At 43.2% G+C, this 17416-nt stretch overlaps 2 protein-coding genes across 3 annotated transcripts in view; both read left to right on the top strand.

Moving 5' to 3' along the window:
- The window catches only part of Marchf6 (membrane associated ring-CH-type finger 6), a 62230-nt gene extending 49747 nt beyond the window's left edge, over nt 1–12483 (top strand). Inside the window, exons 21-26 of one of the 2 annotated variants that reach the window (XM_050144739.1) lie at nt 70–266; nt 2431–2565; nt 4075–4164; nt 6337–6469; nt 8149–8284; nt 9169–12483. In XM_050144739.1, the coding sequence (XP_050000696.1) occupies nt 70–266; nt 2431–2565; nt 4075–4164; nt 6337–6469; nt 8149–8284; nt 9169–9259 (782 nt within the window). In that variant the 3' untranslated portion in view covers nt 9260–12483. The remainder of the gene's footprint in view (nt 1–69; nt 267–2430; nt 2566–4074; nt 4165–6336; nt 6470–8148; nt 8285–9168) is intronic. The other variant, XM_050144740.1, reaches the window with a different exon arrangement.
- Nucleotides 12484–14427: 1944 nt separating this feature from the next.
- Ropn1l (rhophilin associated tail protein 1 like) overlaps nt 14428–17416 on the top strand; it is an 8934-nt gene continuing 5945 nt past the window's right edge. Inside the window, exons 1-2 of the mRNA XM_050144793.1 lie at nt 14428–14705; nt 16750–16873. Coding sequence (XP_050000750.1) covers nt 14575–14705; nt 16750–16873 — 255 coding nt within the window. The 5' untranslated portion in view covers nt 14428–14574. The remainder of the gene's footprint in view (nt 14706–16749; nt 16874–17416) is intronic.

The following is a 17416-nucleotide window of genomic DNA, read 5'->3' on the forward strand; positions in this document are numbered from 1 at the left end:
GATGTGAAAATATTTGTAGAATGTCAAGATTACAGTTCTCTTTACCTAGCCATGTGTCTCATTTGTCAGCCTTTCTATTTTCAGTATTTGCTGGTCGTTGGTTAATGTCATTTTGGACGGGGACTGCCAAAATCCATGAGCTGTACACGGCTGCTTGTGGTCTCTATGTATGTTGGCTGACCATAAGGGCAGTGACGGTGCTGGTAGCCTGGATGCCCCAGGGACGCAGAGTGATTTTCCAGAAGGTTAAGGAGTGGTCCCTCATGGTAGGTTTCTGTAATAAGATATTGATCCTATCTGGTGGTAATGAATACTTTAACAGCTGCTTCCCATTGTCTTCTCTTGTGTCACTGGTTTTCATCAGAAGGAATATTCCTCTAAGATAGTAGCCTTCCCCCGTTTCACCTAAACCACAGCTCTTTACCGAGATGCACTGAGTTAACAGAAGACCGTGCTAAGTGACCTTGTGAGATAATTAAGAATTTCAGAATATGCTTTTGGAGATGTGAATGCACAAGTAATGGAAGTCATTCTCAAAACCCTGATTGAACAGAGACAGACAGATCCTTTTCTGAATCTTTCTTGTACACACTGTTGGCTGGGCTAGTAAATACGGTAGCCTGGTCATCTGGGTAATTAGCTCTGATTTCTGATCTGAGTTTATATTTTGCTTTCTCTTAGAGTTTATGCATTTATATTTATGCTGAAACCATTTTTAATATTTTATAGTTTTACTTGTTATTTGCACATACTATATGTATATGAGTATATTCTAATCAGACTATAACATATTTCACTTTTCCATCATTGTACAATTACTGTATGTTGATAAAATCCATGTGTGTAGTGAGGTATTGTTGATTATTGTAGGTTATGAGTAGAGGGAGTTAATTGCTCCTTAGTCCTTAGGGTAATGAGCAACTTATCAATATTTAATACAGAACCCAGCTAACTGTAGTTTTATTTGGTAGTCTATCATATCTTCACAAAGGCCATGTAAAGAGGTAGTATATATTCCACAAATACTGTGCTTGGTCATATATTAGAATATTTGTATCCACTGAAGCCACCTTATGAAAAGGTCACCAAAACCCAAAGTCACTTTAAGACTGATTTTATTGCAAGTATTTTCTAGTTCCTTTTGTCAATTTTTTTTTGGGGGGGGGGGTTCGAGACAGGGTTTCTCTGTGGTTTTGGAGCCTGTCCTGGAACTAGCTCTTGTAGACCAGGCTGGTCTCGAACTCNGCTCTTGTAGACCAGGCTGGTCTCGAACTCACAGAGATCCGCCTGCCTCTGCCCCCCCCCCCCCCCCCCCCCCCCGAGTGCTGGGATTAAAGGCATGCGCCACCACTGCCCGGCATGTCAATATTTTTTTATTTTGCTACTTAGTCCAAATCTAAAGCTCTATTGTGAATGCACTAGCTATAGTTGTTAATGTATTGAAAAGATAGGCATCATTTCTTCACCTGAAAGCCAGACTATTTTAGTGGGGTCAGTCTGATTGGTTTGATGAATAAGTTTAACTAGAGTCAGGATAAACCACCAGTTCACCCGAGGACTCACAGATCAGCTTATGAGTTAGGTAACTGTTGAATCAGGGTTTTGGCAAATCAGTAGGCTTTTGCAGACAATAAAAATCAAGTACAGAGCTGGGCGGTGGTGGCGCACGCCTTTAATCCCAGCACTCGGGAGGCAGAGGTAGGCAGATCTCTGTGAGTTCGAGACCCCAAAGCTACAGAGAAAACCTGTCTCGAAAAACCAAAAAAGAAAAAAAAAGGCAAGTACAGAGAACGATATTTTAAAGAAAACATCAAAGTCATCTTGTTTATTGAATATAACAGTAGATGAAATTTTTGGGAAAGTATGTTTTATAGCAACAATCCATAATAGCAATAGGTTTTGTTGCAGCTAGAGCTCTGCATTCGTTCACTCTAGCAAGTTCACTTAATGGGTTTGGGGATGACTAGGCTGATAAAACTCTTGCCTGACAAGCTGGGGGACCCAGATAACATGCCGGGTAGGGTGACATGTTCTTGTAAACTCAGTGATGAAGAGGCAGAAACAGGAGGACTTTGCTGGTTGAGTTCGCTGACTGACCAACCTAACCTAATCGATGAGTTCTGTGCCAGTGAGACACTTTTCACAAAGGAGGGGGATGACATTTAAGATTTTCCTCTGATTTCAATTGTGTTTGTACAGTTGGGGTACAGGTGCACCCAGCACATGTACATATATGCATTAGAAAAAGAAGCTCCACTGAAATATCTAACATAAAAATGTGTGTATATGTTGTTTAAAATGGTATAATTTTACAAAATAGTATAATTTGCCCCGTTGGACATCAGGCCAAAGAGGGAACAAGCCTTACAGTGACTGGTTTGTTAGAACAGAGTCTCCTTTGTTATAACTAGGTGTCCTGTTTCCTGCTAGATAATGAAGACTCTGATAGTTGCTGTGCTGCTGGCTGGGGTCGTCCCACTGCTCCTGGGGCTCCTGTTTGAGCTGGTTATTGTTGCTCCTCTGAGGGTCCCTCTTGATCAGACTCCCCTTTTCTACCCTTGGCAGGTATGTGTGTTTTCCTTGTGATTGTTGCTAATGGTTTGGGATAAAAAAAAAAAAAAAAAACCTTGATTATTTTAGTTTATGCAGTTTGTTTAGGAAGATTGTTTTCCTATTCTAGGAACCCTTGTAAAGTTGTTAAAATAATGCACTTTAAAATGTGAAGGCCTCATAAATCCTTCCCTCAGAATACTTTGGGGATTAAAAGGATGCTCTTCACTGAGCTTGCTGTCTAGGACTCACATATATGAAGAACTGATCTGTGCCTATGCCATGGGATGCCCTTATTCCTGTCTCCCTAAAATAAATAATGAAATTAAGAAAAAAAATTTAAGGGAGTATTTCATATCGTGGTAAGGATTTATGGTTCTAAGTGGGGACTAGTGCTTGCAGGGTCTGGTGTACGTTGTTTAAAATGTCTCGATGGGCCAGGCGGTGGTGGCGCACGCCTTTAATCCCAACACTTGGGAGGCAGAGGCAGGCGGATCTCTGTGAGTTCGAGACCAGCCTGGTCTACAAGAGCTAGTTCCAGGACAGGCTCCAAAACCACAGAGAAACCCTGTCTCGAAAAACCAAAAATAAAATAAAATAAAATAAAATGCCTCGATGGGATGGCAGGCATTGGTTGTCACTGGCCAGCTGAAGGGGAGAGGCTGGAGGCAGGGTACTGGGAATGGAAGACATCCTGTTCTGGTAATAGTTCAGGAAAACCACAAATGCCTGAGCTTGCGAGCCTTTGGAGTAATTTCTTAGGTCTAAAATGTCTTATTATGGCGTAAATTAGTTCAGTCCATACCAGTAACACAGGAAAAGCAACAAGAATGGTTGTTAAAATAATAGCATTTGTTTTACTTGCTTGCTGGGGTCTCCATTAATGCTCAAACTTCTATATTCTCTCAAGAAAAAAATGTTAGGTTTCTAAAGGAGCTTTTACATATTATTCCCCGTTCCTTGTTTTTTGAGAGTTTTGTACAATGTATTTGATCATTTGATTATATTCATCCCTTTCCTCCACTCTTCCCAGATTCATTTCCCCTTTCCTTACTGGCTTTCAACTTGGTTCCTTTGGGAAGAAAAGTATTTTTAATCCAAAAAATATTTGCTGCCCATATATACTCATGGGAGTGTGACTTTTACCCACCAGCAAAGAATTTCTTTTTTGCAGCAAGGTGGGGAGGCGTCTAAGATGGTTTTTTTTTTTTTTTGGTGTGTGTGTGTGTGTGTTTGTGCGCATGCGTGTGTGTGTGTGTGTGTGTGTGTGTTTGTGTGTGTGTGTGTGTGTGTAACAGTCCTGGCTGTCCTAAAACTCACTCAGGGCTGGCCTTGAACTCAAAGAGATCCTCCTGCCTCTGCCTCCCTTTTGGTCTCTTTCTTCCCAAAAGCTGTCAGCTGTCAGTTGCTTAACTAAACGTTCCCAGTTCTGTGCAGTTCCATTCTGAAACTGAACAGCATTGTGTAGGCTTCATGTCAGTCAGTGAAGATGTGTTAAGTGTTCTTGGTTTCTTCTAACTACAGGATTGGGCACTGGGAGTGCTACATGCCAAAATTATCGCAGCTATAACTCTGATGGGTCCTCAGTGGTGGCTGAAAACGGTCATTGAACAGGTAAGCCAGTTCAGAGAAATATATTTGAAGTGGGCTGTGGTTCTATTTAGCTAATGGAGTTTTAGTTTCCATGATTCTGCTTTTTGAGCTCTCTATTTTCATTAATGTGCACCTATAGTTTTTTTTTTTTTAAGTGTGTGTGTGTGTGTACCTATGTAGAACAACTTTTGGGCTTTCTAGGGTTGCATAACAAGTGCTTTTACCACTGTGCCGACTTTCCGGCCTCTTTTTCTTTTCTTTTTTCTTTTTTTTTTTTAGAGTTTTGTTTTCTCATGTATAGTTGTTAAAATAAAATATGCCTTGAGAATGAATAATTATTAAAGAGGTAGCTTTGAATTCTAGCTGATGTAGTTTTATTTATTTTTTAAGAAAGACTAACAAAATTTTAGAGAACTGGTAAGCCAAAAAGAAGGGATTTTGAGACTGCAGGTAGGCTTTTGGGAAAAGAGAAAAAAATGATAAGAAGCTGGTTAATAGCCATGTCTGCTGTTGTATTCCTGCACTTGAGATGTCAAAGGCAGGAAGATCATGTTCAAGGTCATCCTCAATTATATAGCAAGTTTAGGGACAGCCTGGGCCACATGAGGCCCTATTTCAAAAAGCCGGGGAGAGTGTATAATGAGGTTTATCGGGTTCTTTGCTGTGGTCCTTTCTAGGCCTGCAGGTTTAGGATGTCTCTAGCTGACATTTGCCCTCAATAGTGTGGGGTTAGGAAGGTGACCCGGCTTTTATGTAAAGAGAGAGGAAGGATTGGGTGCTTCCATTCCACTTGCCTTCCAGTTGCCTCTTGCTTAACACCATCCTTATACCAAAAATGTCAAGGCACTTACTCTGCTTTCACTCATTATGGCGGGTTTTTGTCAGTCACCATAACCCACCTGAAGGTTAACCAGTAAACTAAGATACCTATAACTGTCTAAAGCAGAGGCAAAGCTGCTCCTAGTCATTTTCAATACAGACGTTCTGATGAAACTTGGCGTTCGTACTTCTTAGCCTGTCCTGACAAAAGTAAGATACTACTCAATAACAGATAGGGCCGGGCTGCTTAGGAGTACTCTGATTGCATAGCATCTAAGACTGCCGCTGTACTAGGGAGCTGTCAGGAAACTTGGTTATCATGGTGCTAACCTTGAGAAAAGTAGGTTGTGTTTTTGAACACTAATTAGTAGGAAGCATGGTAATTCATATCAGAAAGATGTCTTCCATCTGAATAGCCTAAGTAGAGATTTTAGTATTTGCTTCTTTAAACTTTAGTTATCTGGAAAATGTACTCAAGGATAACTCAACCTTTTCATTCTTAGGAGATTGCTAGGCAGATAGTCTTACAGCTCTGCAGCAGTTTTAAGACACACCTCTTCCTGATGTATAGAAATTGAAGACAGTAGTTCTCTCTGGCCAGCATACATGAAAATCAAGCTCTTGATTCTCATACCAAGAGTGGGGCCAGGAAATAGTACATCAGAAGGCCACTCTGTGTGTGCCTGTGGCAACATATCCCTTCAAGGAGAAACAGGAGCCTGTCCACTGCAATGTCTCCCAGTTAAAACTCTCTGCCTTCTGCACAGATGCCTAGAAATAGGGTTTTTTTTGTAGGTGGGAGCTATGAAACCTTGTTTGTGGGATCCCTTTGTCTTTTGTACTTTAGAGTCGGGGGGTGGGACAAGGGGACACAAATGTGAAGCAGTAATGCAGGCTGACTGAGAAGCACTGGGATGCCTGCTCCGTAGTGATGGTGCATGTGGGTTGCCTTACTGGGAGGTGGGCCTTGTCTTTAGAGGCTTAAGCCTGCTTGTTCTTCAGATCTTGGAGTAAGGACTTGAGTTGGGCCACATCCTAGCTTCTAAGAAGCTATGAAGCCAAGAGAAGAAAATAAAGACAGTTCTGTCTTATCCCTCTGTCTACAATAGTGTTTTTCATTTTCATGGTTTCCCACTTTCATCCATTTCTTTAATCCCCGCAGAACATAGTAGCATTTTCCAAAGATAATTAGTGTTTCCTGGGGGCCACAGCACTCATGTGAAGGCCAGAAGACAAGCTGTGAGAGGCAGTTCTCTCCTGATGTCATGTGGGTCCGGGGGGATCAAACTCAGGATTTTTGGCTTGTTGCAACCACCTTTATCTTCTGAACATTTCAGTGTCCCACACCCTAACTATTACTTTTCCACATTTCAGGTTTATGCAAATGGCATTCGGAACATCGACCTTCATTATATCATTCGTAAGCTGGCAGCTCCAGTGATCTCTGTGCTCTTACTTTCCCTGTGTGTACCATATGTCATAGCTTCTGGTGTGGTTCCTCTCCTAGGTGGGTAATGCTCCTTTTATTAGACACTAAAATACTAACGTTAAACAAAAGTTAGCTTGTTGCCGTTTTGGCTGTTTAGAATATCCTACTGGCTATTTTTTCATGTTTATGTTTATTGAGGTACATTACAGTTTCCCCATTGATAGTATGTAGATTTGAATTACTATTTGAAGCTGGATGGTGATGACACACACCTTTAATCTCAGCACTCGGGAGGCAGAGACTGGCGGATCTCTGTAAGTTTGAGGCCAGCCTGTTCTACAAGAGTGAGCTCCAGCACATCCAAGGCTAAACAGAGAAACCCTTTCTGGAAACACACACACACACAGTATTACTGTTTGATTTCCATACCTAACCTTTTCATATATGGATTAGAAATTTCATTGGAGACATAGGGTGGGTGCCGAATAACCCAAGCACTTGGGAGGCTGAAGCTTGAAGATCTTAAGTTTGAAACCAGTTTGTACTAACATCAAGATCCTGTCTGCATGAAAGGGGAAAAGTAAATTTTATTATACCTCTTGGGAAAGTAAAAGGAGTAACAGTAGTAAATGAATAGTAAAGCACTTATTGGCACTGTCTTGGAGGTTACAATGTTACTGTTAGTATTCTTGTGTGTGTGTGTGTGTGTGTGTGTGTGTGTGTGTGTGTGTGTTAGGGGAAGCCAGAGAACAGCTCTGGATAATGTTACTTAGATAACAATAAGGAACTGTTTTGAAACGGGGTCTTTCATGTTCTGGAGCTCACTTATTAGGCAAGGTAGCTAGCCACTAAACCCAGGATCTGTCTGTTTCTACCTCTGCGGCAGTGTTACTACGAATTTCCCATGTGAGTTTAGGAGTCAGACCCAGGTTCTCCACTATCTAGTCCATCTCTCCACCCTGGGCTATTGTTCTTAGAAGACCTCTTGGAGGTTTTATCAACTTCAATTTAGAGATGAGGAAATTGAAGGTCATAGAGATTGAGCATCTTCCCTAAATTGTGGATTTTAAGGAATGGAGTAGAAGGACATTCAAGCTACACTAGGTTCTAGTGGGTAAGCCAGCTGGGGGACGTCCTTCAGAATACTTCCTCTGGTATAGTTTCCCTTATTCCAAAGGAAAGTTAAAACTCTTTAGCTGGAATTTGAAAAGGAAGTATTTTAATGTTATAAAATGAATGCTTGTTTGATTATATGGTGTGTTTGGGATTGTGCAAAGGGGGCGGGAAGACTCAGCTAGTCAGACTGCCTTTAAACTTGCTGTGTAGGTGGGGAGGACCTGGGCCTCCTGCTTCTGTCTCCCTATCACGGGGATTCTATGTGTGTCCCATTATGCCTGGTTTGTGGAGTACTGCTATGGGACCCAGCTGGTCAACCACTGTACCAATGCCGTTTTAAAATGGTGATATAGCTGAAATATATAGATGACACCACCAGCTGCTTGTGGAATCCAGGATGTCTGCATTTGCTGAAACCTGTGCAACACCTACCTGCTCTCAAATTATCTCACAGAAGAGAAGCAGATGTTAGTGTATGGCTCACTGCCTGTGTGCAGTCTGCAAGTCGGTCAGCATTTGTGAAGTCTCTCTGTTGTACCCAGATTCCTCTTCCTGGGGAAAGGCCTGACCTCTTCTTACTCCACAGGCTCGTTAGTCCATTTCTTTTACTTTAATAAAATTGTCTTTGTTTGGTTTACCAGGTGTTACTGCGGAAATGCAGAACTTAGTCCACCGGCGGATTTACCCGTTTTTACTGATGGTCGTTGTTTTGATGGGGATCCTATCCTTCCAGGTCCGCCAGTTTAAGCGCCTTTATGAACACATTAAAAATGACAAGTAAGTCAAAAATTCTGTTCCTCTAGCCACTCTTTTTTTTTTTTTTTAAAGATTTATTTATTATATATGGAGTATTCCATCTGCATGTATGCCTGCAGGCCAGAAGAGGGCACCAGATCTTATTACAGATGGTTGTGAGCCACCATGTGGTTGCTGGGAATTGAACTCAGGACCTCTGGAAGAGCAGCCAGTACTGTTAACCTCGGAGCCATCTCTCCAGCCCCGTCTAGTTACTCTTAAGGTGGTTTCATTTTGTGGCATGATAAATCATATGAGAAAAATGAAGTGCTACTTTGTAGCATCAGCAGGGTTTGCTAACAGATTGAGTGCGTGGAGTTTTTATGGCTGGAAATAAGGGCATCCTGAGGAGGGTAAAACTGGGAAACTTCTGTAAACAGAGACTGCACTTTCATTTCCCAGCCACACAGATCCGAGTAATCACACAGAAACTATTAATTATAACACTGTGGTCAATGACTTAGGCGTATTCCTAGCTAGCCCATATATCTTAAATTAACCCATTTCTATTCATCTGTATATCACCACGAGGCTGTGACTTACTAGTAACATTCTGTCATCTTTCTCCATTGGCAGCTACATGGCGTCTCTTTGACTCCTTCTGCTCTCTATCTCTGTTCAGATTTCCCATCTGGCTTTACTTTGCTAAGCCATTGGCCAAAACAGCTTTATTTATCAACCAATAAAAGCATAAAATATACAGAAGGACATCCCACATCAAACTTCCCTGGCTTGAGAGAAGTCTGAGTCCTATCATGTGTCTTACAAAGAAAGCAAGTTCCCACAGACCACCCCTAACAGCAAGCCTTGCTCCTAGTAATGTGTGAGTTGTAAAGGAAAGTAACCAGCCTGTTTTTGCATTCTAGGTACCTTGTGGGGCAGCGCCTGGTAAACTATGAACGCAAATCTGGCAAGCAAGGCCCATCCACGCCACCTCCACAGTCGTCCCAGGAATAAAGTGCTTATCTCAGCTCCTTGACCTTCTCCTTGCCTTCCCATGTCCTTTTTTGTGGACTTCTCACTTTGGAGATTCTCCCCATGATCTCTCAGCATTGTTTTTAAGTTAAACGTACTTGACTTGTGTCCTCAGCATTCAGAGAGCGGCGCATCTGGCACTGCTGCTCCTCCCTGCATCTGCGACATCACTGCTGTCTGAGATCTGTACATGTGTAAATAGGAGTTCCTCGATGCCCTAAACCTTGGATTAAACAGAATGTGCATTGTACATCTTTAACAAATGTATATTAATTTATTAAATCTAGTTGTCACTTTATTTTGGACCTGCTGTGATGGACAGGAAAATGTGCCACAGAGCAGTAGTGCATAGGCGAGACTGAGTGACATCCCGTGGAGCACAATTCACGGTGTTGCCAGCAATTCTCACCAGGTCACTGCGTCCTGGCCTTGGCTGGTCAGTCCTTACCAGGAGCTGCATAGCGGTGGAGTCTGGTAAGGGGCATGGACAGAGTGCCTCGCAGACAGCCGTGTGTGGAAGTTATTCCCTGTAACACCAAAGCTGTTGTACGTTTTCATGTGTCTGTGTTTGTAATATTGTATAGTATGTTGTGCTAGATGAGGAAATTATTTTTAATTTTGATAATTTACTATTCCTAATGATTAGCATTGGGAGTTGGGGTTTTGTGCTTCTTAGGGGCATGTTTGTACTTAGAAAGATAAACTATCAGTGAAGATTTTCATTAGTTTCTTCCCCTTCATACAGCTCTTTCTTTCTGTCAGCAGTGGCCAAAAGTGTCATGCCAGGTGAGCAGTCTTAGGGGATACCATCATACAAACAGCATGCATGTGAGGCATTGTGACGGGCCGGCGCTCACGTTGGCCGTGTTGTGGGACTTGGAACACCCACCATGGTGCTGGTGTGCTGCCGCCGAGGAAATCTGTTTTCAAAGCCGTTTGTTTGTGGTAAACTGCAAATAAAACTATGTTTTATTTGTGGAAAGGAAGCAGGCTGAGCTGGTATTTTCCCATAAGAAGGATCGCATTGGAGACGTGCTGTGAATCGTAGAGAAGAGAATGCTCAACCTAGCTCCCCTAGCCAAAGCCCACATTTGAAGTTTAAAAGAATAGGATGGTTGGTCCGCCATCCAAGTGTTTAATGGTGAAGGTGTACTGTAAGGGTAGTGGTAGGAGCTTTCCTAGGCTGTAAAGGAATTCCACAGAGTATTAAAACCCGCAGGTGGAGTTTTTTGTTTTCCCCCCTCTCTTTTTAAGTACAAAAGCCAAACATAAGCTACCAAAATTAAGAGCAATGTGTTCAGCTTTTGTTGTTTTTTTATTCACCAAGTGATAAGCAAGTACTTTGTTTTTAAAACGCAGTATATTTAAAATAAGATCAGTGCTCGTCATGGGATCCAGTGTTAACACTGTCTGTCACTTTGTAACAGTTCTTTCTCTGGTGCATAAAGTAGGGTCCCTCTAGCAAACCCACCTTTACTTACAGACTCAGTCCTGCTATAAAGAATTAGCATTTTATGATGTGCTGCCACCTGTCATGGGATAGGACTATAAAACTGAATCTTTTGGGGAGAAAGATGTCACCGAATTGGGCATATAATATTATTTATGTTTCATTTTTATTTTTTAAAGAATGTATGGAGCTATCAAAAAAAAGTTAAAAATTATTAATCCTCCAAAATTTTAAGTGAACCTTGTTTTGCTGAAAAACAAACACAAGCAGTATAGGTTACCAACATTTGCCCCAATATTACTGGCAGGAGACTCTGCCCTCTTACTGAGGAATTCCTCCAAGGTTTTCAGTTGTGTTGTGTCCTGTGGCGTTCAGTTAAATATATTCTCAAGGATTTATCGTGAATAACGTTTGCTAGGGTGGCATGCATATATACAAACATTAAAACCCTCAGTTCAGAAACTGTGTTTCTATTTGCTGCCTGTTTTTACAGGGAATTTAAAGAGTTCTGCTTCATTTTTAATTGGGCTAATCCAGTCTTCAAGGAAGTTTACTAGAAAAGACCTTTGTGCTTTATTATTTGTAATTTGAAGACAAATCACCAATTGGGATTAGTTTTACATGACCAGTTATTAGATGGTCAGTTTGAAATATGTAGTTGTTCATTATTAGCAAATTATGGGTTGATTTTTAAATGACAAGGTACTAATAGTTTAGGTGAAAGCAGAAGAAAATGCCAATGTAAACTTTGTATGTAGCCAACCTTAAAGTTCTGTGTGTATGGTTGTGGCCCCCCCCTCCGACTCCCATGCTCTAGGGGAAAGAAGGAGATAGGACATCTCTACTCCAGATGCGAACAAGTAATCTTTATTTCAACATTTAGTTTGATTAGTACTACTATGAAATCTTCAATTGTCCATCTCCTCACATAAGTAACTTTCCTCTGATGAGTTTATCTAGTAGTCAAAGTCTATTCTTAAATTTAGGTTGGGCTGATGAATTTTTAAGACAAACACAAAAGATGCATTTGGCTGCTTCTATACTGTTGTGTTTGCAGACACAGGAGCTGGTGCCCTTATGCAAGAACTCTGGCCCTTGTCACGGTGCTGCAAAGTAGCTTCTTCCTTTCCTCTCCAGGATGGAGAGTATTAGGCTAGTTCCTGGGATGCCTCACTTACATTGTGACGTTCAAAGTTCTTGTCTAAAACAGTCCTAGAATCTTAACAGTTCAGTCATTATCAAGGGAAAAGATGAAAACAAAGTACCACTGAAGTATTGTGAAGACCTCATTTATGACGGGGCTGGAGCTGCCCCATCCACACTGTTTGCCCTGTCAGTCGGATGTTTTGTTTTGTTTTCAGCGTATTGCTGTGTCAAATCTTCAAACAAACAGCTGTCATGAGTAAGGGCTTCTTTCAAATACTCTCCAACAATAGCTTTGGCATTAGTTTAAAGATAGGCAGTATACAAGATATGTGTGTTTCCATTCCTGTTTGTTTGTATGAGTGCCTCATTTTGTAATCATGACAGTCCCTTGTACCTTAGATGGAAATGAACGGCTAAGACCTAGGAGTGTCTGTTGTAGGCGTGAGATAGAACACTCAGTGATGTGGGATGTCAGTTTTCTATTACCGCAAACACCTCTTCCCAGACCAATTTTATGTATATATATACAAAAATGCTCCCTTTTTTATGTGGTCATTTGTTGCCTCTGAGTTAAAGAGAACAGAATTGAATAAAGTGAGTGTTAGTTGTAGCCTTGTTTTCTTTTTGGTTGTGTGTTTTTACTCTGAACCCGAGTGCAGAGCATCCTCCGGGGATGAGTGATGCCTCTCCGCTTGTGCCCCAGGCTGACTGCCCCCTCCTTCATCTTCATGCCGTGAGCCTTCTTTGGGATGGAGAGTGCGCTAAGGACGTGTCAGAAACCATGTGCCAGAGAATGAAAGGGTTACATGACTTTTTACGGTAAAAAGATCTTTTGATCTTAGGGGCCATTTTTGATTTTTCTTTAAGTTTTTTAAAAATATTTATTATGTATACAATATTCTGTCTGTGTGTATGCCTGCAGGCCAGAAGAGGGCACCAGACCCCATTACAGATGGTTGTGAGCCACCGTGTGGTTGCTGGGAATTGAACTCAGAACCTTAAAAGGCAGTACTCTTAACCTCTGAGCCATCTCTCCAGCCCTGATTTTTTTATTTCTAAGTCCAAAAACTTTTTTTTCAAAAACATTTAACATTTTCCTTATTTCCACCCAGTTAGATACATTGTTATTTAATGTGGGAGTGGTGAAAAAAAATGCTCTGACTCACAGACATCTTTTAATCTGTGAAGCTGTAAGTTCATCAAAGGAAATCAGTACTCAGAAAATTGGCCATTAATTCATACCTACTCATTTCAAACAGAGTGTGTCAAGAGACCAAGAAATTTGTCTCTTAGGGAAGATGTCTGACTTCAAGGACCAGTGAAGAACAGTGACAAAGATGGGAGGGGCCAGCACACAGAGGGGCACGTCAGATGCTGGGGCCAGCGCACAGGGAGACTGCTGGGACCTCGCCGCTTCCTCCAGAGAATCTATAGCTCTTTGCATCATTTTACAGTGTTCATTTATGAATCCTTTTCTTTGCCTATATAATAGTACCTATATTCATTTGTTGTTTGGGACACCCTTGGAGGAGGAGCTTCTTGCTCAGGAACCACACACTTGTTCTTAGCTTAGGAGGTGAGTTCCTTGCAGCTGTCTGGGGGTCTGGTAAAGAACACACTCCCATAGGTAGACAGTGAATTCTTCACAGGGGTGCATAGATGCTGAGGAAACTGAAGTAATTGGATGTTGGTTACACAATGAAAAGCAAACTGATAAACGATTGACACCACAGGTAAAGTAGTCAAGGGCAGAGTGGCATAGCCCTAAGTAAGACCCAAAACGGCAACTTCTGGAGGAAAATGATTTTTTGAAGGTCAGTCGTGAGCTAGGCACATTTTTTTTTAAAGATATATTTATTTAAGGAAGAAAATTGTTAAAATTTAAACCTCTAAGAGACTTCACTAAGAATAAAAAGAACAAGTGCCTTGGTGTCTAGATTGTTCTATGGCATTTTCAGCTTTATGGGTCATGTGCCTAATTTTTTTATGGTGGTGGTGGTGGTGTGGGCTGGGGACAGACTGGTTGCCCAGGCTGGTCTCCCAACTCAGCCCTGCCCAGCCTGAGTCACTGAAACCACGCTGTGTGCCAGTCTCCATGGATATTTTATTTATTCCTCATACTCAGGCTTAAGTTCTTTTGTAGGATAAATATTAGCTATATTGGCATTGTAGCCAAGGCATCGGGAAATTCTGTAGTCCCCAGATATGTGAGCATTTCTGTCAACTCTGAGAGTTCTTAATCATTCTATCAACGTAAATGGTTTTTACCAAAGCTGTTTTATTTTGGAAAAGTGTATTCATATGGGGGACGGGGTGCATGTGGACCAGATGGAGCCTAGTCCACAGCAAGAGGTGCCAAGCCAAGGCCCTGGTTTCAGAAGACAGTTGATGACCTCGGGATTCAAACTGGCTCAACCTAATGTTTTAGGAAAACTGCGCTCTAACCTACGCAGGGGTGGTCACTTAAACCAGGGCTGGTAGCCTCAGCTCGCCAAGACTGTGCGCCTGCGCAGCTCAGGTTGCCTGGATACCTCACGCCACAAGCGCGCGCGCTCTAGGGCGGAGGGCGGTTGGGCCTCAGTTCCCCCAGGAGCAGGCGGAGGAGCCGGTGAGAAGCGGAGTCCGGCCGCTGCGCTGACTGCTGCCTCTCCTCCCCGCAGCACACCGGACGCCTGAGCGCCGGTGCGGTCTGCCAAGAGCGATGCCGCTGCCCGACACCATGTTTTGCGCGCAGCAGATCCACATTCCCCCGGAGCTGCCCGACATCCTGAAGCAGTTCACCAAGGCTGCCATCCGCACGCAGCCGGTGGACGTTCTGCAGTGGTCAGCGGGGTAAGCGCTGGCTGAGAACCTCACTCGGTTATCGAGTACAGATGCCTCAGTTCTGAGTGTAGACTAGAGACTGAGTTAAAAATCCGCTACAGGGGCGTTTATAAATAAAACCGCCTAGAACAGTGTGCTTATGCCGCCTCCTCCCCAGGATGAGGTGTGCAAAGGCTGTCATCCACGAGAATCGGACAACACAGCTCACAGCGAGCAAACATTAACACCCTAGTAACAGAAACCTAAACCTTAGCTGGGACCAGACCATTATAATCTTACTACTTTTGGTTTTTACAAGAGAGTTCTTTGCCACTTCTAAAATCACCCCTTAGAGGAAGGAACAAAAGTCTTAGCTGTATAGGCAGAAATGACACTCGGGCCAGCAGAGAGGGTTTCTTCTGGTCTACTGTCTCCACTGTCCATGTCCTCCTATGTGACAGATTTAGACAGTGTTTGGTGGCTCATACATACCTGTTGCCCTGGTGTTTTAAGTTCATTTTGCTGTTTTGTTTTGCTGGCTACAAGTTCTTCGGTTAACAACTGTCTGGTACAACTGGACAAACTTGTTGTGAGTTCACTCTTGAATGGTTGCCCCGGGGCCATTTCTGTGTTTGTCTTCTGCCAGGGCCTTTTCAGTGACCTTGAAAGAAACAATTGAGGGGGAAGTACCTGGGAACGAGGGGAGAATGGAAAGTAGGTGACCACTGTCTGCCCAAGTGTTTAATGTCGAATACCTCAGAAAGCAGCTGTTAAAAAATGAATAGCCGGGCGTTGGTGGTGCACGCCTTTAATCCCAGCACTCGGGAGGCAGAGGCAGGCGGATCTCTGTGAGTTCCAGACCAGCCTGGTCTACAGAGCTAGTTCCAGGACAGGCTCCAAAGCCACAGAGAAGAAACCCTGTCTTGAAAAACCAAAAAATTAAAAAAAAAAAAAAGACTAGCCTTAGGCGTGGGGTGCCCAGAGAGGTGACAGCCTTAAGAGTAGTTGCTTACTTTTCCCTAAGGACCTGAATTAAACCCCTAGCACCCTGTCACACAGCTCACAGTGGTCTGTAGCTCCGGCTCCAGGACATCTGCACTCCTGGGCCCCTACCCACATGTAGACTACCTATACTAAAAATAAAGGTCTTCTTTAAAAAGTGAAGTAGCACAGCATTGGGTTGTGGTCCCTTTTGTCCACGTTTTCAAAGCTCTCAGAGGAAGTGGAATGATGAGCAACAATGAGATAACGGTACAGTGAGGTCCCCCTGGCTCCCACCCGAGTTCTGTCACTTGGTGCTTCCAGGAGCCTCAGATATCAATCGTCATGTTTGCTTTGCTGATAGGGAAACCAGGGCACACAGTAAAGGATTCCTCAGCAGAGGTACCTGCTGTGGTATTTTGTTTGTGCTCTAACAAAACTTGCTTGAGGATCACAGCGTGGAGCGGGCCAGTCGTTAGCCATAGAGGCCAGGCAGTGGTTGTAGTGGCATTTCACTTGTATTTTAATAAATAAAGACTGCCTGAAGATCAGAGCGTGAAACAGCACCCCTGGCCAGCCTTACAGACCAGGCGTGGTGGTTCACACCTTTATTTATTTTTTTAAATTATTTATTTATTTATTTTTAATTTAATTATTTGGTTTTTCGAGAGAGGGTTTCTCTGTCGGTTCACACCTTTAATCCCAGTACTTGGGAATCACACTCCTTTAATCTCAGCGCTAGGGCCGTAGAGACGGAAGCATAGCAGAGGGGAATATATACAGGAAGGAGGAGAGGGGAGCTCAAGGCATTCAGTCTGAGGAGTCCCAGAGACAGGATTGCCCGTTCGGTCTGAGGATTGAGTAGAGGTAGGAACTAGCGGCTGGCTGCTCTGCTTCTCAGATCTTTCAGCATTTACTCCTATATCAAACACAAGGTTTTTATTGTTAAGACCAACTAGAGATGGCACTGCAGGTACCAGGACTTCGGTGTTTGCAGCTGGCCTTGGGAGTGCTGAGCACATTTGCTGGGTGTCTTGCGTGCCTTGGGTGCTCCCTGCGTATTGATGCTCTTCAGCGATGTCTCTCGTTCCAGGTACTTTTCAGCCCTGTCCAGAGGAGACCCACTTCCTGTAAAGGACAGAATTGAAATGCCTGTGGCCACTCAGAAGACCGACACAGGCCTGACCCAGGGGCTCCTGAAAGTCCTGCACAAGCAGGTGGGTGAACCCCTTGACTGCCTGTGCTTCGAGTACCGTACTGTGCCCCTTGCAACATTGGGACAGCTGCCCCTTGTCCCGAGGCCTGTCCTGCCACATTTAAAGAACCCCAATAGCTAGCTTTTTGTGTATAGATGTTACTTTTGTTTGGTGAATGTGTGTTGGGCGTGTGTGTGGATATGTTTGTGTGTGTGCAGGTACATGGGCTGTGTGTGTACCAGAGATCACACACCCACACATTTGTTTCATACTTTAGTTTTTTGAGACAAGAACTTGCCATATAGTCCAGGATATCCTCAAACTTGAGGTGACCCTCCTGTCTCAGCTTCCTGGGTGCGAGGGCTACAGATGTGCATTCTTCTTTGGTTTTGAAGTTCTATTTTTAATGGGAAATAATCTGGACAGTAGGAAACATGTGCTTCCTGTCTGCATGTTCATTTCAGGAGGCCAGGGTAGAGCTGTTTTCTCCATTGTCCCTCCCCTCCCCTCCCCTCCTCCCCTCCCCTCCCCTCCTCCCCTCCCCTCCTCTCCTCCCCTCCTTCC

Source organism: Alexandromys fortis, unplaced genomic scaffold (genome assembly GCF_014885135.2).
Source record: "Alexandromys fortis isolate MF-2015 unplaced genomic scaffold, M_Fortis_MF-2015_v1.1 scaffold_52, whole genome shotgun sequence".
Classification (NCBI taxonomy): domain Eukaryota; kingdom Metazoa; phylum Chordata; class Mammalia; order Rodentia; family Cricetidae; genus Alexandromys; species Alexandromys fortis.